Source organism: Equus przewalskii, chromosome 9, assembly GCF_037783145.1.
Source record: "Equus przewalskii isolate Varuska chromosome 9, EquPr2, whole genome shotgun sequence".
NCBI classification, from domain to species: Eukaryota; Metazoa; Chordata; class Mammalia; order Perissodactyla; family Equidae; genus Equus; species Equus przewalskii.
Genome location: NC_091839.1, coordinates 81,527,408 through 81,550,103, shown reverse-complemented (window position 1 = coordinate 81,550,103; position 22,696 = coordinate 81,527,408). Strand labels below are relative to the sequence as shown.

Genomic DNA, 22,696 nt, shown 5'->3' with positions numbered 1-22,696 from the left:
TTGCTGACAAGTCTTTAGTCCTCAGAGAAAATCCAAGAGCACACCTGACAAGCTCCCCGGAAACTGTGCTCTGCAGAAGCCGCAGTGGCAGTGGGATATTTGAAGAGGGGGCGCTGTCACTGAATAGCAGATCCTTGGACCGTGCTCTTTTGAAAACAGAAAACAATTGGTAATACCAACTGTTACCAAGCTTTCAAACTTTAAAATTTTCCAAGTTAAAAAACAATTGGGATACATTCCAGAAATTCCAACAAAGCAAAGTTTAAAATGATTGGCCGGTGAAGTTGATGGTTCACTGTTGGATGTAGGTTGAAATTAACATTGAAATCGTTAAAGATTTTTCAATCCACATTTTTTTATAAAGCAAGGCGGAAAAGGAGAGTAAAGGTCTTTCTGTTTTGTTTTTGCTGGTGTATCGTATTTGTACTGTTTTGCAAATGAGAGGAGCTATTAATAACTTTCTGAGGGTTAAATCTCGGAGTCGTTCTTTAATGCTCTTGTGGTGGGATTATGCCATGCAGCCTACCTTCTACACTATCTTTCAGTTTATCACGTGAAGTCAGGCATAGCTCTTCTGTCTGTCTGGTGGAGCGTATATACCCTGAAAGCTGTGGTTTTCTGCCTTAGCTGCTTTACACGTGGAGCAATCTCTCAGCCACTGTTTCAGCTGATTCTGTCCAGGCCATTCCTTCAAATTCCCTTCTCTGGACTTCTGCATCTTTCTCACTCTCTCTCTTCTAAGCTTCGATCGTGTTTTTCTCTGGGCGGGGAATCGTACTTGTTCTCCTGGTTTCAGCTCTCCTTTTCCGATGGTCTGGGTTCCACACTTACAGCCACTCAGAGGACAGCAGACGCTTTCCTCTTATCAAAACTCAGCTTCTGTTCCACTCAACTGTTCACCAGCTTTCACTGTAAAACTGACTCCTCTGGGTAATGTCTGTGTCCAAATCAATTGTACCAATATTTCTCTGGCCCCAAGAAATTATTTCTTTCAGCTGTTTTTGATGGTTCTGCTGTTGGTAGAGGCTCTGGCATCTTTCTGACCACACATCTTAGCAATCGCATCTCTTGCAGAATAAAGCATTCTCTCTTTTGGTGGCCCAAACTTGTGCACTGACTCGTCTCTACCCTGGCCTGTGAGCTGCTCATAGCCACCAGTAGTCAGTCTGGACTCAGCCTGCTCCTCTAGCTGGGGCTTCAGCTGTCTCTAGCCCGGTGTGTAGGTGAAGTTGCCACACTCTATCCCTAAGTCCATTGAGTCTCAAGACTAGCTGACCTCTGTCTACAGCATGAATCTCAACTCCATGCCTTTGAATTTGCTGCCTCTGCTGTCATCCTAGACCAGGCCTTAATAAACTTTTTTATCTTAGTCGTAAACTATCTATTGGGTGCTCTTCATTCCTCCAGCCCCATCTCAGTTAGTGCCACTCCTTCTTTCTAGGCTTCTAGTTTTCGTGATCTTTCCCCGCTAGGAAATTGTATCGTTTTCTCACTGTGTATTAGATCGGGTGTCGTATTTTAGCTCATTCTAGTGCTGTCTTATACTCTACTGAACTTTTCCTAATGGATTATATATAACTCCCTGGTTGTGTGTATTTTAAGCTTTTAAAGGGTATGACCATAGTTTTCTAATTCTTTATATCCCAATACATCCCAAAGCACTAAGTATAAAACAGAGGTGTAATAAATGTTAGCTGACTTTTCCTGATTATATTCTAGTCTTTAAATATTATTAATAAATAATAATAATGTCTGAGCACTAACTATGAGCCAAGCAATGTTCTGAACACTTCACTGTGTATTATCACATTAAGTAGCAAATTAACACAGTGGTTTTATACTTATGGTGTGGGCCTGCCATAGATGCTAATGTAAGTTGTTTTAGAATGCCCTTTGTTTTATTTTTAAAATATATTGTGATAATTTAGCATAGGAAGGAACTGAGAGAATATAGAAAACTGGAGTAGTTAATAGACCCTTTTTTCTTTGTGCTATATCGCTGCTTAAGCATGATTTTAATATGTAGAGGATCACCAAGATCCAGTTAAATTCCTCCATGAGTGGAGATGCTGTAAGGGAGAGAGCCATCCCTGTGCTCTGGGTGCGGGTGGTGGACCAGTGGAGACGCTGTGAAGGAGAGAGCCATCCCTGTGCTCTAGCTGTAGCTGGTGGATCTTCTGGAGTTTCAGAGCTGGGCATGTATCGGACCCTCTTGTGGAGGTGAGGCTATTCTCCTACCTCCTACAAGTGAGGTGCCCGGGTGCTGTGCTCACTCTCCACTTAGACACAACAGGAGGGGAAGAGGGCAGTGTGGAGCAGTTGGTGACATGTTTTCGAGAAAATTTCATGGCATTGATCATTTGTTAGCCTCGGACTCCATTAAGAGTAATTCTGTTTGAACTTAGAATAGATCCTGTTTACTAATTTCTCTTCAGAGACTTTTCCAAGGCTCAGAGCATGTAGAATTTATGCAGCAGTATAAATTTTTGACTCTAGGTAGCTTAAAGTGAAGCTAACCACCTCCTCTCTCTTTTTTTTTTTAAACTCTTTCATGCTACTTTAATTCGTCTTTTCATTCAACTAACATTTAATGTGTGGTTACGATGACCCAGCAATTCCACAGATACTGAAATGAAAGTGGTCAGTTTCCTAACCGCCTAGAATTTGCACAGCACTGCCCTCCGCCTGGAAGGTTGCTCTGAGCTGTCCCCGTGGTTGTTGCCTCTCCTCCTGCAGATGTTGCTTAAGTGCCGTCTGTTCAGTGAGGCCTTCCCGACCCCCACTCACACACGCGGCTGCCCTAGCCAGCATGCTCTGGTTCCCTCCATGTCGCTGTCAGCGTCAGAGCACCTGCGTGTTTTGCTTGTTTACTGTCTGCCTGCCCTACCTGGAACGCAGGCTCCATGAGATAACAGGCTTGTGTCCTCCTTTCATTTCCGTAGCCCAGTACCTAGAGCTGGGCCTGGCACAGAGTCAGTGTCCATCAGTTGCTTGTGGACTGTTGCATGAATGTACACCTGTGCATTTTAGCATAAGCAGAGGTGAACGCAGCAGGATACTGCCATTGAGCTAAGACATTACCAAATTACTGGGTCATACCTGCCCTTACAGTAGCTCAAACAAGTCTTAAATGCTTAAGCATTTTCTCAGTTAGATGAGCAAGGACACAAAGGTAATCTATAGAATAGTTGTGCCTTGAAACTGCTTTTTGTTCAGAGATGTTGTAAAACTGAGTCCTACAATATGTTGACAAAGTTCGAGAGACTGTTGCCGGGCCGTTTAGCAGACAGATGGTCTCCTGTGTTTAGGGAGATGCAGGCTTTCCCTTTTTGAAAATGACAGAGATTAAGTTTGAAGTATTGCTGTGTATTCGTAGTTGCATTCCCAACTGTGCTCTCTGGGATTCTGTAAAATCATGAAAGATTATCAAAGAATTTTATCATTGACTCATCTAGCTCTTGAAGAAAAATTTGAACTTATAAAATCTATCATTCAATTCGTTCATACTGGGTTTGTAGCTAAGTTCAAAGCTGTACAAGAAATCTATCGTAATGTCGTATATTAGATACAACAATCAGATAATATAAAAAGGATTTTGACCTTCAAATAAGTGTCGGTTAAATTATATGTAACCGATTAGAGTCGTCAGTGAAGCTGCCCCTGATTCCACACGTCACATTATGGGACTCGGGCAGTCACTGGTTTTGACAAGACTAACCACAAAAAACAGGGGCTTTGGGAAAGCAGTCGTCTGTGCAGTTTCAGTGCCTAAAACTGATAGATCTGTGGTCAAGCTTGGCATCCAGTCACCTAGAGTTGTCACTTAATGAACATAGTGTTCAAAAGCTCCTAAGGCGGCCGGGCAGGTTGTGAACAGCTAAGGGATCTGGTGCGCCCCATGGGAGGGGTGTGGACGTGGGCACACACCAGAGCCGCTGAACCGTGAGTCAGCTCGGGGTAGGTGGCTCCGAGGCCGGGGCTTTAACGAGATGAATCATCGCGACTAAACACCATTCTTTGTTTCTCACGAGTTTACTCTGCCTTTGAGGCTGAAGATCAAAAGATCTTAATACCTGGAAAGTAAGAGGTCTTGTGAACAGATGATGGTAAAGGCCGAGAGTGGCATCAGAAGATGAGATCCTCACTTTGGATGATCACCCTGTCCCGATCTACAGGAGGGTCTTAGTCGTGGGGAGGTGTTCCAGGTCGTGTCTTTAGCATAATGGCTCATTGTTGGCCTCTGGAGTCAGACAGTCGAGAGTGGGAGTTCCAGTTCCACGCTGACGTCTTGTGAGCTGGCAGGCAGCTTTCCTCGCTCCTCAGGCTTCAGACTTCTCGTCGCAAAGTCAGTTTAATAGCAGAGTCTACCTCATAGAGTGGCTGTGAAGATAGTTCTGTAAATCGCTCGTGTCAGCACAAAGTAAGAGCTGGAAACATCTCCTGATGATGCTGGAGACAGAGATGAGGATGGGAGCTCACGTGATTCCACAGATGCTGACTTGGACGCCTGGGACCGGGGAAGCTAGGGGGAGCTGCAGAGAGGGGCGCCGGTGCTTCCTGGTCCAGCAGCGGGGGCTCGGTAAGGCAGCCAGGTGGAGAGGGGGCAGCATTCTGTGAGGACGGACAGTGGGGCGGGGCTGAGGCAGTAACAAGAGGATCCTGGACCTGATGGTCGCCACAGTTGGGGTGCAGGGTCATGTGTATGAAGGTGCGTGATCATGCGGCCTGTCTAAGGAGTTGAGCAGGGAGCAGCGCGGAGCTGACAGGTTTTCATGCAGGACCATGACATCAGTTGGGTTTTGGGGGAAGATGTCTCTGAGAACAGTATGGATGTGGTGTGAAGAGGAGGAAGACTAAACCTCAGAAGAAGCGAGAAAGGAGTGAGGCTTAAACACAGGAGTTACAGAAAGGTTGGAGCGAGACACTGAGTGTGAGAGACGGCTCAGGTGCAGGCTCGATTGTCGGCTGTGTGGAGCTGGGCAGGAGCGTGTGTGAGGGAGAAAGTGGGAGACCCAGAGGAGTCTCACTGTGCAGACCCCATGGGGGTCGTGAGTCTGGAATCGGACGTGGAAGACACAGTGGCCCTGGGTTGAGGTGGGACAAATATGCAGATACTGAGTGAGGTTACGTGGTGGCTGCCGGGGCTGTCGGGTGGGATCAGGCAGCAGACGGGAACGTGCAGTGTGTTGAGCAGACGGGCTTTGGGGTCAGAGTGCAGCTCTGCCGCTTCTGGACCGGATCGCCGTGGGAGAGCTGTTCACCTCCTTTGGGTTTTCTCCTCACGTGGTCAATTCCGTTGTGTCTGGTAGTAATGTTCCTATGTTTATTACGTTCTTGTTTTCATTTGCTTGGTGGCTGTTGGCTCATTCTTGCTTCTAGTGCTTCCTTTGACACTGTTTTAGGTTTGTTTCTTTTCAACAACGTAACTGGGTGTTTGTTTTTGGCCTGGTCTGGAAGTCTCAGTCGTAACGAATAGGCTTGATTTTGTTCCTTTTAGCTTGTCTTTTAGACTTTGTTTTCTCCCTTGTTGTGGGAGGGGCTGGGCGGGTGGGGTGTCAGGGCTGGAGTGATGCGGGATGCAGGACTCGGCTTCTCGACAGTGACGTTGTGCTGTGAGTGTCCACACGTTGGTGGGAAGCTTTTCGTTCCCGTGTTTTGACCATTAAATGAAATTCGTCTTTCCCATACAGATGCTCGTATTTTTCCGCTCCGCAGCCCCCTTCCTAGGGTTGATGAGCTCGGTTAAGCCATTAGATTCCTTTTTTCCCCAAGAATTATTGTTTAGCACATATAGTCAATCACTGTTTTCACAGCAACATGAAAATGAAATTTATTTGAATGTAAGTAATGACAGTAATTATTGAGATAAAGGACAAAGATTAAAATTTAACATTCAAAGTCAAAACAAAAAGAAACCTGATATAATCCCACACGCATCCTCCAAGGTAAACGGAGAAACCAAGTCCTGGGAGTTAGCTGAAAACGCCCTGGATAACATCTTGTCCCACTCTTCAGTTTAGAACTCGGACAGGCGAGCTGATTTTCCCAAGGTCACACAGAATTAGTGGCAGAATTAAGACCTGTTTTCTGATTCTTCATGCTGCTGCTGGCTGCCCTGGTGCCCGAGTTACCTGCAGCCTCTTCCTGTCTTTGCATATCTGGATGTGAAGCTGACGCAGCTGCTGTGTGTGGCTCAGAGGCTCCTGCTCACCCTGCTGTCTTCTCTGACTGTTGCGCTTCTTGCCTTCACGTGGTGCTGAAATGTTCTCCGCCCGCACAGGCGTGAGCTGCTCAGAGGACCAGGCTGGGCGCTCAAGTGGGACAGGGACGGAGGGTCTGCCGGCCCAGGCTACACGTCTGAGCGCTCTGTCGTCCCTGCGTTCTCCCGTCTGAGCGCTCTGTCGTCCCTGCTTTCTCCCGTCTGAGCGCTCTGTCGTCCCTGCGTTCTCCCGTCTGAGCGCTCTGTCCTCCCTGCGTCCTCCCGTCTGAGCGCTCTGTCCTCCCTGCGTTCTCCCGTCTGAGCGCTCTGTCCTCCCTGCGTTCTCCCGTCTGAGCGCTCTGTCGCCCCTGTGTTCTCCCATCAGCTGCGTTCTCTCCGCAGCAGCAGGACAGGAGTTGGTGTGATGGTCATGCAGACGCACTTGCTGTGATCACCTGCGTGTGCCGAGTCCCTGCTGTGGCCGTGGCGCTGTCCCACCGTGGGCCCACCCAGCCACCTATCGGGACGTGGGGCCATAGCAGTTTGAGGGAACAAGACCACAGAAATCACCTTGCTTGTTGGCACATGACTGGTAAGGGGCAGGCCTGGGGGTGGACCCAGGTTCCTGGGAGGCACAGCTTGTGCCCCACCTACTAGGTTACCCTGCCTTTCGTGGAAGCTGCTGCTAGCACAGGAGTCCCTGTCATTTCTAAATGGAGTCCAGAGGGATAGCATGGCCCTGACACGCTGCTGTAGTGTCTTCATAGTGTTGATCCTGGTGGCAGCAGCTCAGAGGTGGCACCGACTTGTCAGTGTCCATTATTTCAGGGACTCGTGTATTTTTCCTTTCATTTTATATTTTGATCCCACAGTCCAAGGGAAAATCATAACTTCACAAAAGTAAAGGTTAATAATATTCATCACGCTTCCTTTTCTGGACAGGCTGTTCTTTTATAGAGCTGCCTCTGTAAAATTAGTGATCGTTAAAGGTTTAAATACTGAATGAGTTTTTGTGTCAGTGTGCTCAGGCCGCCATAACGAAATGCCGTAGGCTGCGCGGCTTAAAGAACAGAAGTGTATTTTCTCCCAGTTCTGGAGGCTGGAAGTTCCAGACCAGGTTCTAGTAGGTTCCGCTTCTGGTGAGAGCTCTCTCCCCGACTTCAGATGGCTGCGTTGTCGTCACATGGTCTCTCCTCTGTGCTTGGAGAGGGGGAGAGAACTCACCCATGGCCCTTCCTATAAGGACACTAGTCCTATTGGGTTAGGGCCCCACCCTCATTACTTCATTTAACCCTGACTACCTCTTACGGGCCCGTCTCCAAATACAGTCTCACTGAGCGTTACACCTTCAACATAAGAATTGGCGGCCGGGGGAGCGGGGTGGACACACTTCAGTCCATAGCAGTTGTTGATTTTTTTTCTTGTGTTCCAAAAGTCTCATTTCTTCTTTTGGTGGGGTAAGGAGGATTGGCTCTGAGCTAACCTCTGTTGCCAATCTCCCTCTTTTTGCTTAAGGAAAATCGTTTCTGAGCTGACATCTGTGCCAATCTTCCTCTATTTTGTGTGTGGGATGCCACCACAGCGTGGTTTGTGAGCAGTGTGCAGGTCCGTGCCCGGGATCCAAACCTGCAAACCCCAGGCTGCCAAAGTGGAGCATGTGAACTTAACCACTACGCCACCTGGCCAGCCCCAAAAGTCTCATTTCTTAATGAGAAAACACAAGACTTTGACATTATCTGTCATCCTTAGAGAATATTTTAAATAACTAAATCTCTTAGAATAAATTAACCTTCAATTCTCATTAAAATATTGAGCTATTTTACGTGTTATCCTCCAGTTGAAAAGTTGGCATGGTCAGTAGTCGGCAGCAGTCCTCACAGCCCCAGTGCTCTGCAGAGAGGTGGGAGTGGTGCTCGCCGTTTGGGCATCGTCTGCCTCGTCTCTAGATGGCGTGTGTAACAGGGACAGGTGTGTGAAGATGGCTCTGCCGTCGGGTCTCCACCTCCAGGTAGAAGATAAAACTGGAACTCAAGAGTTTGACAGATAAAGAAATATTCTTCTTTTAAAGGGTTGTTTGGGGTAAAACTAATTATTATTGTAATAATATCTAGCCCTGTTGTGATTTATAGCACAACCTTTAGAACTACCTTTAATTTCTGAATTGAAATGATGGTGATGACAAAGATGGCAGTAACTGCTAATATTTACTGAGTGTTTACCAAGTGCAGAGAACTAGTCTATGTTAAGTGTAATTTTTCTTTTAATCCTCACAGTAAATCAGTGAGGAAGGTCCTATGTTTATGCACAGTTTACCCTAAAGAAGCGTTGCACAGGGAGGTTCAGTAACTTGCCCAAGACCACACAGTTAGGGGTGAATGAATCAGGAGTAATCATTACGGCCCTTGGATGTGTTCAAGTTGTGAAGGGCACTATAGAGAGTGCAAAGAAAAGAAAAAAGCTTTGCTACGAGAAATCAGAACAGAAGACGTGCTAAGATTTGTGGCAGATGTCGTGAGACAGCAGGAGCCAGGAAGAGGAGAGGCTCCTGCAGAGACCTTGAGGTCGGCGTCCCCCCAGGTGCCATCAGGGGACCGCTTGTCTTAGATTCACCTGGGGTTTTGTTTTTTTAATGCAGATCACTGGGCCCCATCCTAGAATTAGGAAATCTGGACATGAGGGTTAGAGCCCAGGAATATACATTTTAAATAGTAAACTCTCCCCCTGTACCCGCCCTTCCAAAGGTGATGCTGAAATACATTATAATCAGTCACGAGGCTGCTGCCTGAGAGGCTGGATCTGTTTGGATAGAACAGGACGGCAGCCTTCCCACAGGGCGACACCAGGAGCAGAGGTGCGGGCGCGGGGTTCGTTTGGGGGGTGTAGTAAGGAGACTGCCAGTAGGTATGTTAAGGCCAAGTTTAGGCGGGTCTCTAGAAATCAGAAGAGTTTAAATTTAACGAGGAAATAGCCACAAATATTCACGAGCAAGAAAGTAGCCTGATGGAAAACATTAAGGAAAATTAATCTGCAAATTAATCAACTCTTATTTTACAAATTTGACCTTAATTTTTTAAAACATTTTCTTAATATCTCATAAGCACCTGTACTTCTTATTTTGTCTTTCTGGCTTGCAGGTCTCTTACAGGAAAGGAATACATTGTGTTCATAAACGTCCTCAAAGAATCTGAAGTTTTCCTCAAATTGGGGTATAAAAGTCAGACTACGTGGTTTGAAAGCTAATAGTTAAGAAATAGACGTATCATCCTGCAGATCCATGGGTTTCAGGGAATAAATCTGTTCTTTTTTCTGCCTCTGACTCTCATCTGTTGTTGGTGGGAGTATAAATTGTTGTGACCACCACAGAAGATAGTATGACAATATCTATCACAACTTTAAATGTATATTCCCCTTGGTTCAGTAATTCTGCTTCTACACAGAGGCCACAGAGATGCTCAGACGTCCACACAGTTTTAGGATAGCACGGTGATGTCTCTCAGGGTCTGAATTGATAAAATATTGTAAGTGATTTAGATAACCCACCAATGAGTGTCTGGTTATATGCAGTAAGGTATGAGACATGGAACATTGTATGGCCATGAGAAGATTGCTAGATTAGTGTTTCATGTGTTGACATGGAAGGATCTCTAAGATATATTTTGGGTGAAAAAAGCAAAATGCAGAACTGTAGGTTTCCTGTGCTACAGGATACAGGCTCCACATTGGTAACAGGTGAAGCTGGAATGCACGAAGAGGCCTCGTGTTAGAGTAAGGCCTTCAGTTCAGCCTTTTAATATTTCGTGTTGTTTAGGCTTTGACAGAATCTATCACTGTAAGTCCTCCTTCGTAAGTGAATGAAAATGTGTAGCATCATTAAAAGCCTGCCAGTGAGACACTGTCACGTGGAAAATGCACAGGCATTACATACGGATGTGTACCCACTGTAAGTGCGTCCTCAAAGGTGTCAGAATCCTCTTCTCCGTCTGTTACTTCTAACGTGTGTTCTCTTCTCTTTTTTTTTTTAAAGATTGGCACCTGGGCTAACAACTGTTGCCAATCTTTTTTTTTTTTTTCTGCTTTATCTCCCCAACCGCCACCCGCCCCCCCCGCCCCGCCCCGTACACAGTTGTATATCTTAGTTGCACGTCCTTCTAGTTGTGGGATGTGGGATGCCGCCTCAACGTGGCCTGACGAGCAGTGCCATGTCCACGCCCAGGATCCGAACCCTGGGCCACCACAGCGGAGCGCCCGAACTTAACCACTCGGCCACAGAGCCGGCCCCTAACATGTGTTCTCATAGTGTTTTTTGTTCAGTCATTGAGTAAATATTTACTGAGCATTTTTCTTAAAGAAAATTTCTGACTTGGGCCTGAGAATTTCTTTAGAACCATGGGCTTTCAAAATTGGAAGGAACCTTGAAGATCAATTTCCTCACTTCTTAGTCAAGAGAAACCTGAAATCCAAGTGGACGTGTCCAAGGTGGCACCCCATTGGCGGCAGAGCTGCCCAGAGAGCCCAGACCTCGCCTGCTGGTCCCTGGTTCTCTCACCTTGGGTTTGTCCTCTTCCTTCTCCTTCCACAAAAGTGGAATCAACTCAGGTCCCTTTCAGTAGATTTTTCTCCTCAGATGAGCAGCTTTGGGAAGATGTAATGGTAGCAGAAATGCAGAATCTTTAATATTAAACATTTAGAGGAAACGGAAATGTTCTGAATTTCTATCTTTTTCTCTTAAAAAGTAACGTTTTAACTTATATGCCATGAAGTGTCCTCAAGGTTTATGCTTTAAATTTCGTTTGGACACTTTTACCTACAGTATTAATAACTCGTGTTAAAGATGGTTTAGTCATCAGGGCTGAGGGAAACATCGTATTTAAAAAGCTAGTTTTGTGGGGTATATTTTTCCCTAAAATGAGGAAAGAAAAGCATTCCATCGCTGAACGACATTTTTCACTGAGCTTTCAATTTTAAGTCTTGTATGACTAGACTGTGAGCTCTTCAGACCAAGATCGGCCACGTGCGTGATCCCTCCCATCGCTTAGCGACTCCCCGTGATAGCCCTGTGAGGCATTTCACGTCTTTTATCACCATCAGTCTTTGGGATTGTCTCCAAATCCTTGATGCTTTCAGAGAGCCCGTGCCATGCTGGGACACGGGACAGATGTAGCCGCAGCATTTCCATCTGGAGGATGTCACGTTTCTTAAAAAGACAGAGGCGGATGGTCTGTTGGTTTTGAGGACATTATATCCATATCAGAATGGAGACCAGAGCCTGTGATGTGCATTATTCTGGAGTAAGAATGTGACAACTAGAGGGCTGTGCGGGTTCCCAAAGAGCAGAATTCACTGCTGCTCCCGCCTCGTTGTGGGCATATTACATTAGGCCAAAAATCAACAGCGTACTTTTTCCTGAAAACTGAGGAAAGCGAAGGCCGTGCTTGGTTAATACAAAACAAGCGGGCTTCCGTTTGTTCGATGAGGGCCATTTACACGAGCCGCACCGTTCCAGTGTCAAACCTGCCTGTGTTTGAATCCCCTCCTTTTTCTTCCTGAAGCTGCGAGAGAAATCGTCTGGCTGGAAAGAGAAGAGCGAGCCCGGCAGCACTACGAAAAGCACCTGGAAGAGCGGAAGAAGAAGCTGGAGGAGCAGAGGCTGAAGGAGGAGCGCAGGAGGGCTGCGGTGGAGGAGAAGCGGAGGCAGAGGCTGGAGGAGGACAAGGTGAGGACGCCGCCCCCTGGGAGGCGGGGAGGCTCGCCGAGTCAGGAGTGCAGCCCACTGCCCGGGAGACGGTCCACGCACGTGCCGGACGCACAGCAGGACCGTGTCAGAGGAAGCCGCTGCGCAGACGGTCCCGTGAGGGGAGATCGGCGTGGAAGCCGGGCGGGGAACCATGTGCTTGTTGTTGTCACCACAGTGACTTTAAAAGTCCACGTCTGTGGTCTAATTTGTAACTTCTTTATGTTCCATCTGTCTATATGGACCACTCCAAGTAATTGGGTTTCCGTAGGGCTTCACCATTTACAAACGTTTTCACATAGGTTGTCTCATTTCACCCTTACTCAACCCTTGAGTAAGTGTTAATATATCAGTTTTTGTAAACATGGAATGGGTAAGTTACGCAAAGTCATACAACTCACTGTCATGGGGTCAGAATTACCCACATCCACAGATTCCAAATTCCATTTTCTTAGATGTGGTACCACACATATTTAGCATCTGTTTAAGCTAAGACCTCACTGCTGTGCTTATGTATTGATGAAAGCATCGCAGTCCAGTAGTAAATAAGAAAAGTCATTTTTTTAAGCACCTACCATATACTGAGGGCTGTGTGTGCAGGGACCCAGCGATTTCAGTAACCCTCCCAGGGTGATCTTGTTCTCCCCTTCAGGTGGGCTGTGGAGGTGCAGGCTGCAGTGTCAGTGGCACCTCTCGCTCCACTCTGCCTGAGCTGGGGAAGCCTCCAGCAGCCAGGCTGACTAATCCTCGCTCGCCTCTTCTGTTTAAGGAGCGCCATGAAGCTGTCGTACGGCGCACGATGGAAAGGAGCCAGAAGCCAAAACAGAAGCATAACCGGTGGTCGTGGGGAGGCCCCCTCCACGGGAGCCCCCGCGCCCACAGTGCAGGTAAGCAGGCAGGGCCCGCTTTCAGACCAGCGCTGCCTCCCTGCACAGCCAAGGTGCCCTTTCTCTAAGTGTGAAAAGCAGAAATCCTGCTGAAATGATTAAACTGCAATCACAGCTGCTTCTAGTGTGTGAGGATGAGAGGGAGATGGAGATAAAAAGACAGGTTCTCTCCCTTCACGGCTGCTTCTCTCGCTTGTTACAGAATCCCCTGAAGAGACAGAAGTCTATGCAGTGTTTCCAAGTAAACATGCTGGTTTCAGCTCTGCATTATTTTAAATAATTCATCTGCAGAAGGGTTTCACAACTATGGAATAGGTTAACCAGCTTTATCTTTTGCTCTGGAGGAATCATAGTACTGTTGGCTGATCAGAATCAATGCTCTGAGCTGATACTCTGACCCTCAAGTGTATGCAACACTGCTGCCCTGCGAGAGGCAGTGCAAGCGTCCGAACTAGAAGCGGTAGCAGTCTGAGCTGCTCCCGTGTTCCCTAGCGGACATAATCGTACTGCAATTTGGACGGAGGGAGAGGGTTTATTTTTGTACTGTAAGTTCAGTACACCTTGAGTTTTATAGAGTGTGTCAGTTCTTTTTCATTTGTGTGAGTCTAATAAACTTTTTTTTTAATTTACGTTGAAAAATCATTGTCTTACATTCTGTCCCCAGGTGGTTTTGTTGAGTCGTCATTCACCCTTCTCGATTTAGCAGGCCTGGACCACCACGTCACGACTTTTGGTGGTACTAGAAAACCTGGTACTGACGTCCCTGTGGTTGCTGATTGCTTGCCCATAGCTAGACCTCAGACTAGGGCCAGCGCATCGTAGCGGAACCATCACCATAGTCACGTGCATGCTTCAGATCCCGTTGCATAGACCAAGATCTGGATACAGCACAGTGTTTCTTAAGTGTGATGATAAAACTCAGGTGACTTAAAGGGGTTGAAATAAAGTAATTCCATATATGTTTGCTTTCTCTTGAAATGATCATTTTGGGTAAAACCTTAAAACAATGTTTCTTAGCTAACCAATTACCTGGGATCCAGGTTCATCCAGTTTGGCTTTCTTTCCCCCATCAACACTGCTGTTGCCACTTTTAGTTTTAATCTAAGTAACTGTGGGTTTCTGTCTGTTTGCCCTGTTCTCTTTCCTTCCCACCGTCCAGTGTATCTTCTGTAACTCCTCTGTTTTAAAAAGTCTAAAAGTGGATTACCATAGCTTACTTTCCTGTGACAGTGAACCACACTGAAAGCTCTTTTTCTTGGCTCTTCACGACCCAGTGTGTGTGGTGGCGCCCATATCGAATCTGTGATCATAAAGATCATTTACGAGTGAAGTTTCATCCTCAGGATAGCTCTGCGTATTTGTCCCATGTAGAAAAGCTGTCCTGGGGATATATTTTTATACGCTCACTTATTTTTTACTTGGCTTCATGTTTTTCACATGTATGGCAGAAGTATACTCTGTTACTGATTTTTTAGATGATTTTGAGGGGGAACAAATTGCTTAGCTGTAGTCCTTGCTCCCACACCCGGAGTTTAATGCTTGACTTTATTGCTGCTGCCCAGAGCCAGAGCAACCAGTGCTGTGTTGCTGAGCTGTCAGATGAAGGCGTTTTTATAAGGGCTGTGAATTAGAGGAAATGGCTGCTGTACCAGAACAGAGAAGTTTGAAAATAATGGGAATTTGCCAGACTTCTCAAAGGTCAGAATGGTCTGCTGTGATCTTGAGATCAGTGACCAGGCCTTGCTCGTTCTGATGCCTGTACTTCGCACAGCGCCTGGCTCGCCATGTGTCTGCCGACTGACAGGTGCGTCCTAGAATTTAGATTCAATCCAGACTATAGCTGTGTATTGTCTGACTGCTCACACATCAGCTAGCGCTAGTTCATAAAACTTTATACCTTTAAACCAATTCTCCGTGAATCCTCTTGTGAATTTGTGTTTTGTTCTGTGAAAAAAAGAAAAGATTAAAAATTACTATATTAACTAATATAATAAATACATATTATGCCTTCATCATTTTAACTTCCGGGACAGGCCTGCATGTAGACAGATGTCCCCCAGCTAACGCATGACATATGAAGGGATACCAGAAAACGTACCGCTGTGAAATCGCCGGGAGTGGGTTCTGTCCCTGTGCCCGGAGCCTTACGTCTCATCACTAAGACGTTCCTTTTGATAGTCTGCCCTCAGTCTTTTCTTTATGTTAGGGTTGCCCTAAGAGCCCATCAGTTAAGTGCAAATTTTGAGTCAGAGAAGTGATGTCTTGGGTTTTCTTTAATAATTAAGTTGCTTCGACCACACAGGTGAGTGAGAAGACGGGGATGTCCAATGTTGGTGGAGACTTGTTCATCCCTGTACATGTAATATGGCCAGAAACGGTTATTCTGTGGGTGAGGTTCTCTGTGCAGTTTCTACTACCGAGGTTAGTCAGACGAGAGGGAGCTGGGATTTGAAGCCTCTCCCACAAGCAATATTTTGGGTTGCTTTTAGTTCTAGAAGAAGCTAACAATAGAAGATAAAACAGAATACAGCAAAACCCCTCCAACTTTGGCTCTTATAGGTCAGAACATCTGCCTGCCTGCCAGATGAATGTAGTGGTGAGACTTTTAGGCCTTATGACATGCAGTTATTTTCAGGACACGTGACTTGTGCTAATGAGCATGGTTACAGCTTGGTCCACTGTGCAGACAGCAAAGTAACAGCTGATTTTTGCCTTTTATATGGCTATTTCTCTTCTGACTTGAAGAATGAGGCTAAAATTACTCAGCTGCGGGACAAACAGTCATATTATTCATAAACTTAAAGAACGAATTCTGATTTTCCTTATGCTGCCGTCAGTTGTGTCGGCAGCCGTGTAGGCTGATGCTATGTTTGTAAAGCACACTCAACTCCGTGTTACAGGCTCAGAGATGTGCTTACTAGGAGACCTTTGAAAGAGAAGTGCTATGGTGGCCATCCTTTCCACACCAGGAGAGTTCCCTTTTCTTTCTTTCTTTTTAGTCTTTTTTTCTGTGATGAACTTTAATGCCAGGGTGAAATGACCCTATAAGCCACGGTCACAGCAGGTGCACAGGACTTGGCGTTCTTTTTGTGTGAGGGTTTCATTCTGCTTTACCAGCACTGTTATTGCCCAGGGTTCCGACTTTGGGATGTTGTGAATGGCTTCGCGTCTGTGGTCCCCTTTGCTCCGCAGCCTGTCTCCATGACTTTAGTTGCCCTCTGCTGCCGCCCTTTAGTCTTCATCCGTTTGTTGTGTGTAATAACAATATGCTTGAATTTCCTGGCTGAAAACTGGCGAGCTCAATTTTATTTTACCATGTAAGAAAAATGAATTTTATTTCTAGCCTTTAAGTTACCAGTAAAATATCCACTTAGAAAACTGTGCTGCTGTGAAAGATCTAGTAATAGAGCTGGAAGCATCCAGTCCTAGTTTTCCTTCCATCAGTGAAGTAGGAAGCGGCAATCCTGCATGCTGGCTGTCAATTAGCATTATCTCCATTTGTTTTAGATCCAGACAGGCGATCAGTTTCCACCATGAATCTTTCGAAACATGTTGATCCCGTCATTAGCAAGCGGCTCTCCTCTTCATCTGCAACTTTGCTAAATTCTCCAGATAGAGGTACAGTCAAAAGGAAAACAAAGTGTTCTGTTATTTACCTAATGCTTTTTTTCTGGATGTTTACAGATAAAAATAAGCATCTGAAGTTGCTTTCCCTACGTTTCTTAAATAGGAAGAAAAAAACTTCAGAGTAAAAAAGCAGTAAACGGCTGAGCAGCATTTTCCTTGCAACAAGAACGTTCTCATTTTAGAACTTGGCTGAGTGGTTTAGCGGGGATGAAAGTGGTGCTTCTCTCGACCTTTAGTAAATGCGTTCACAGCTCCAGCATCACCCACTTATCCACCAGCATGCAGACAGTCTTTGTCACGAACATCCATCTCACTTCCGTCACACTGTCCTTGACTTTCCGTCTGCACTCCGGACTTCCAGGCTTTGGCCTTCCAAAACACCTTTTGAAATGACTCATGTTGGTAGATTTCATTTTGCTAATGTGTTTCTCATTAACCAGACCTTTCTTACTGCATTTCTTGTGTGTGCGATTGGTTTTTGGTGTCCATTCATTTATTCTTAAGGGCTTTGGCCTAACTTCAAGAATATCATCTAAGTCTCCTAAAAATTTTAATAACTCGTAGTTCTCCGATTAACATTGTATTTGAATTTTGAGTTTTATTCATCCTGTGGATTTATAGTATGTGAATCTCGAGTTATTTATAAAACAAAAGTTTTATTTTGCATACTTATATAGAAGGAAAAATCAAGCTTTTAAGATAAGCTGTTTTAGATAACTGAAATGATTTTAAATAAAAAAACCAAAGAATTATGTGCAATATAGAAACACATACTCTTTAAAAGTAACAAATTGTGGTTACTTTGAGTGCTTTACTAAGAAACTGGGAACAGTTCAGTGTTTATAGTCTTTAAAAAGAATGTAACGTGTGCATGTTCTGTATGTGTGTATGTGTATTTGTGTATTTTGTATTGTATAATATTTATGGTGTTTTTGTGATGTACAATATTACGTGTGCTGATGTTATTTTATAACTAATCTCTTAAAGCACTAAATGTTTGAACAACTTCCTATCTTGCCTTTAACCTAAATCATTCCCTTTTTTAACCTAATTTGCCTAATTCATCGATATTAGACATGTAGTCAAATTAGGGGCTTTTTATATGTTAGAGAAAAGTATTATGAATTAAAATTCCTTTCATAGCCTCTATTTTCAAGCCCTTCCCTTAATACAACGTAAAACATAGCCCGTGAAGGCTCTTCCTACACTTGTCTGTTCATCTTTTCTTTGGAATTGGCCGCTTAACACTCTAATTTCATACGTCCGTGAACCTGGGTCTCGGACAAACCACAAGTGGGATTTACAGCACTTTTAAGTTAAACCTCACTTGCTGCCTCCTACAGTCCCAAACCTGAAATTGGGGAAGATTGGGAGTGGGGAGATGGGCCCTGAACCAGGCAATATCCTGTCGAGGCTCCTGGGAAGGAGGGTGCTGTGTCAGCTAGAAGTAAGATGCCTGATAGGTCCTGCATGGGGTGCCTCATAGGATATTACTAAGTCCTGGGAGCTTAGAACTGGGAAAATTTGCTGGATGGCGCATCTCTCCCCTTGGGATGATAGAGCTCTCAGAGGTGAAGGGCCTGACTTCATAGCCTGCAGGCTGATTATTGGAGCAGAGGGCCTGGCACAGAGACCCCCGCCCCAACCATGTTGTTGCTACACCACATCTTCTGTGCTTACCTTCGTGCACGTGGAACCCTTTCCTTAGATCAGCGCTTACTCTGTGCATTCTTCTTTGGGTGAGTTTAAGGGTCAAGGGAAGTTCAACAACCAGTTCATAGCTGGGGCCAGGAGACTGCCCCTCAAACCATGGTGCAGGCCTAGAAAATCCAGTACGAAGCTGGACGGCAGGATAGGAGGAAGAGCAGTAAATTTGAGAGTTCTGCTTCTCCGCCCCCTTATCAAAAGAACTGTGACCCGGTTCCTGGGTCTCACAGGCGGGGTCAGCCTGGAAGGACAGTGTGTCCACCAGGGCCTGCCATATGGTCCAAGAAGCAGGTTTTTTAAGTCAGACAGAACCCTCAGGACAGTGAGGACCGGGCCTTTAGTGAGAACAGAAATTCTTCTGAATTTCAGCTTCTCTGATATAGAAATTTAGGTAATTTAGTTAATTTTCTTTTCTGCTACTTGTTAAAGTTATCCTTTATAATCAAGTGAGACAACATTCTTATCAACTTATCAAATTAGAGGCTTTACAGACTCCTCAGTCAGAGGGTGCACACCGTTGCTAGACTGTGGGAGCCTTCTCGGCTCTCAGCACAGGCCCTGAAGCTGCTGTTGTCCACACGCTGATGCTCTCAAGCTGATCTTCAGCTGGGATGCTCACTGGTTATCACAGATACTGAAGTGTTTCCGTACCGCCTGGTAGACATCCACCTCCACAAGCTGCTCTTCCCTGGCCTCCGAAGCAGTGAGCGGCGTCCCTTAGCTCTGCGCCTGTGCTCTGCCGGTTTTAAAATGTTCTGATTATCACACTGAATATAGTGTCACATCGACTGATGAGATGCCCTGAGTTAACGGAAACCTCTGATTACCAAAGATGTCTGTAATCGTTGCAGTAGAAAGAATATTGCCACTGGAAAGTTTTGCATTAAAAATGTGTTTCTTGTTATCTTAAGTTACCTGCTTAACCAGCTCTTTTCTCATGGAAGGAAAAAAGGGAGTTTGAAAAAAGTAAGAGTGAATTTGCCTCCTCTTTGCTTAAAATTAGTCCCTCCATTTTTTCCTAGAATCATGATCAGAGGACACCCTGGCAGGCCTCAAGCTGAATTCTGCCCACAGACGTATTCTCTGTGACTTGAGCAGGCTTTTTGTTCTTGTTTTAATTTGAATTAATTGCTAAACATTTAAAAAATGGAAGACTTCTGACAACATTTAGTTTTCCTACTTCTAATGAAAAATGAGGATCTGGCAACACTTGCGTGATTACTGCATGGCACGCGTCCTCTGGAACTGAAACAGTGCCTGCTGCTCAGGGAGGAGCGTGGCGGTGCAGACACCTGTGGGGCGTGCCACCTCTAGTCCAGGTGCTCTGCTGTGGGGACTGTCAGTACCTCATTTTTAAGTACTTAAATAAGATCAATACTATAGAGTTGTTTTGTGAGAATTATTCTCCCCTCCTTCAGGAGCTTATCTTAAAATCAGGCCCCTCTACGTGAAAAAATAACAACAACAACTAACCGTCCTGTGCTGACCTTTACTAAAGGGTCGTCTTCGGGAGAGATCTAGCGCTCTCTTGCTCAGGGCACAGTTGTGAAAGTGGTGGAAGTGGAAACAAGTTTCTCCTAGCAAAACCATTCACAGTGTCAGAGCTGTGAAACAAATCTCTTCAGATTTGCTTTAAACACAGGTCAAAGAGGCTTTCTAATGATCTTCATTTGGGGCAGATTCTTTGCTTAATGCCTTAAAAAGACTCACAGAAATAAAGTAATTGAACTTCTTAATCAGGGGGGGAAAGACATCATTTTCAATGGTAAACCTTCTCTGCACTTCTGAGCCAGTCTGTCAGAGTTTATCCGAGAAAAGGAAGCACTCATCTCTTCTTCCCTTTCTCATCTGCTGAAGGTTTTCAGTTAATCCTAATCACTTTTCTCCAGTGATTTTATTCTGTGAATGTATCCTAATTAATTTAGGTTACATTATGCTCTGTTGTTCTCTCTCTCATGCACACACATCTCTCTCTGCCATCCCCTGGTTTATAGTATCTCGTTGTGTGCTCTGTGACCTGTGTGACTATTACAGTAGTTTTATAACAAATCTCTTCATTCATGTCATAATGTCAGAAAAGGTTTAATTTAACCATGAAGACTCTCCTAATAAACAGAAAATCGAATGAACAATTCACTAATTCTTAAATTTGCCAGAGCCTTGATCAAAATAGCCACTCTTTTAAAATAAAGTCTGATAATTAAGGTACTCATTGGAGACTGGTACTTCCTTCCAGACAGTAGGAGCAAGTATGTTCTATAACAACATTAAACATTAGTTGGCTTCTATTAAGTGAAACTAATTTCCAGAATTTGAACGTCATTCCTTTGAAATACGACAGATAAAGGTGTTATAAGAGCAGTTGCTCCAGGGGCAAAGGGACTCGCACCGGCTGTCTGTGGTGCAGAATAGATGTGGCCTTGCCAGGTTTGGACAAGTTTAAAGACTTTTATAAGTGATTTGTGAGCGTGTTCTAAACTAGAGATAGTATACGATCACTTTACTGATATTTGTAGGATTTTGCAAGCTTCTTTCCCGGTATTTTTGCAAAGTACCTTCTTTATTTTCATGGGCCATCACTGGAAGCTAACAGTATAGGCAAAGTAATGTATAATTGGCATGTATTTCCTAACACCAGTCTTGCCAAGCCCCAGTATAATTTGGGACCATATGTCATTGTATTACTTTAAATTCATTTTCTAGATTCTTCACACACCCACCCAATATCATGTTTATACTGAATTTTGGCTTTTCTGCTTAATTTTATCTTGTTTAGCTTGACCCTTATCCTCCGCCAAAATTTTTATTTTGTTGCCAAACAGGGACCTGAAAGAGCCTGGCTTGCTGAGTGCAAAAGTCAAAAGGAAATCCATGCAGTACATTGCATGAGTCCTCTTTCACTTTATTGTATCTGATTTCACCCAGTGGCCCGAGTAGCAGTTCAGGGAGATCTATCAAAATTGAACGGAGACCCTGTCTATCTGTATTTGTATGTGCATCTAGTCTTGCACTCACCTGCCACAGCCTCTGTTGGAGTTGATTACTGGGGTCACCTAGGAGGCCCTCTGGCTGACGCATGTGCCCTCAGGCCCCTGCCCGTCCTGGGAGGGCAGCAGGTACGACTGGAGCCAGCTACACTTCCCACCCTGTAGTTGAAATGATACTTCTGTTTTGTTACGTGTTGACTCCTGGAGGAAGGTGGTTAGCAAAATCTGAGTGCATAAAACTGTGATACAGAGCCTGCCACAAACTAAACGTCTTGAAGAAAGTTCCCGTTGTGGAGAGCTGCTCCTCTGGGCGGGTTCCTGTCGCCCTGACGCTCACCAGCTGTCCTCCCTGGAGAGCCTGGGCTCAAAGGCCAGGCCTGGGAAGCGATAGGTGGGATGTGCTGTGCCCTCTGGCCCCTGGAGAGAATACTTCTAACATCTCGCTTATGTGGTGACATTTAGCTCGCCGCCTGCAGCTCAGCCCATGGGAGAGCAGCGTTGTTAGCAGACTGCTGACGCCCACCCACTCGTTCCTGGCCAGAAGTAAAAGCACAGCTGCCTTGTCTGGAGACGCAGGTAAAACCACCGAGGCGCGCTTCCTGGCGAGGTGAAGCCTAGGAAGCATGTCTGCGCCGCCAGTGTTCCTCTGTCTCGTCTCCATCTTCCCGTGTGCTTCTCTTCTCTGGGTGGAAAGGCTTTGGGGATACCCTGTCGGCACTGGTTCCATGCCCCTGGCACTGCTTCCCCTTCGCGTCCATCTTAGCATCTTGCTGGGACGAGATGCAGGCAGACAGAGGATGTCCCGCCTGAGGTCAGGTGGCTTCAGATGCTTCCGTCTGTGCCTCACATGACCAGAAATACCTATCCTTACCTGCCCTTCTTCTCCTGCGTCTGAACAGGTGGTCACAGGTAGACATAAGTTAATATTTGATACCAACGTGCAGACTTGGGAATGAAATCAAAGCAGGAGCCCACTTACGCCTGGAGTTTCATAAAGTGGCCGCACACTGGCTACTTAGCCGCCCTGTGTCAGCCTTTTATATGTAATCGAGGAGTAAATGTGCCCTTCCAAAACTCTTGAGAGTTGTGTGAAGGCTAATTATAGTGTTCTTATTTGTTACATACGTTGAAAATACGTAAAATGTGCCAAGTGCTGGTTAGCATAATTAGTTGTAACTCCTCTACTTTTTTGAAAGGCAAAACATGTGCTGAATGAGCCAATTAATTTAATGAGAAGTTAGTTGGGAGCCTTTCTCCAGCTGGGAGGAAGGATGCACATTCGGCTTTTGGCGGTGCCCCTCACGCGCTGAGTTGATTTGGAGTCTCCCAGACATCTCTGGGCACAGCTGGGATGCCCGTGCCCCAGCCACTAGCGCTCATCTTTGGCACTTAGAAGTGGCGTAGCCTCTCCATCACGTGTCCTCTGCAAGCTCTTCATGCTCGTGAGCCTCTTTGCAGGGAGTGGTTCTTGGTGGCTCTGTGATGTCCTCCCTCTGTGGTGCCCAGTGCGCTAGTATCAGCCCTGGTTCTCACAGTCCTCTGGAGGCGTCCCCACCAC

At 45.6% G+C, this 22,696-nt stretch overlaps 1 protein-coding gene across 50 annotated transcripts in view; it reads left to right on the top strand.

The window, feature by feature from the left end:
* MAP7 (microtubule associated protein 7) overlaps positions 1–22,696 on the top strand; it is a 149,702-nt gene that overhangs the window by 97,943 nt on the left and 29,063 nt on the right. For 23 of the 50 annotated variants that reach the window (XM_070559413.1, XM_070559423.1, XM_008528203.2 and 20 more), the window contains 4 exons: positions 11,749–11,912; positions 12,700–12,817; positions 16,325–16,435; positions 21,601–21,714. In XM_070559413.1, coding sequence (XP_070415514.1) covers positions 11,749–11,912; positions 12,700–12,817; positions 16,325–16,435; positions 21,601–21,714 — 507 coding nt within the window. Of the gene's footprint in view, positions 1–11,748; positions 11,913–12,699; positions 12,818–13,481; positions 13,569–16,324; positions 16,436–21,600; positions 21,715–22,696 lie in introns of all 50 variants that reach the window. The other 27 variants (XM_070559409.1, XM_070559416.1, XM_070559407.1 and 24 more) reach the window with 2 other exon arrangements.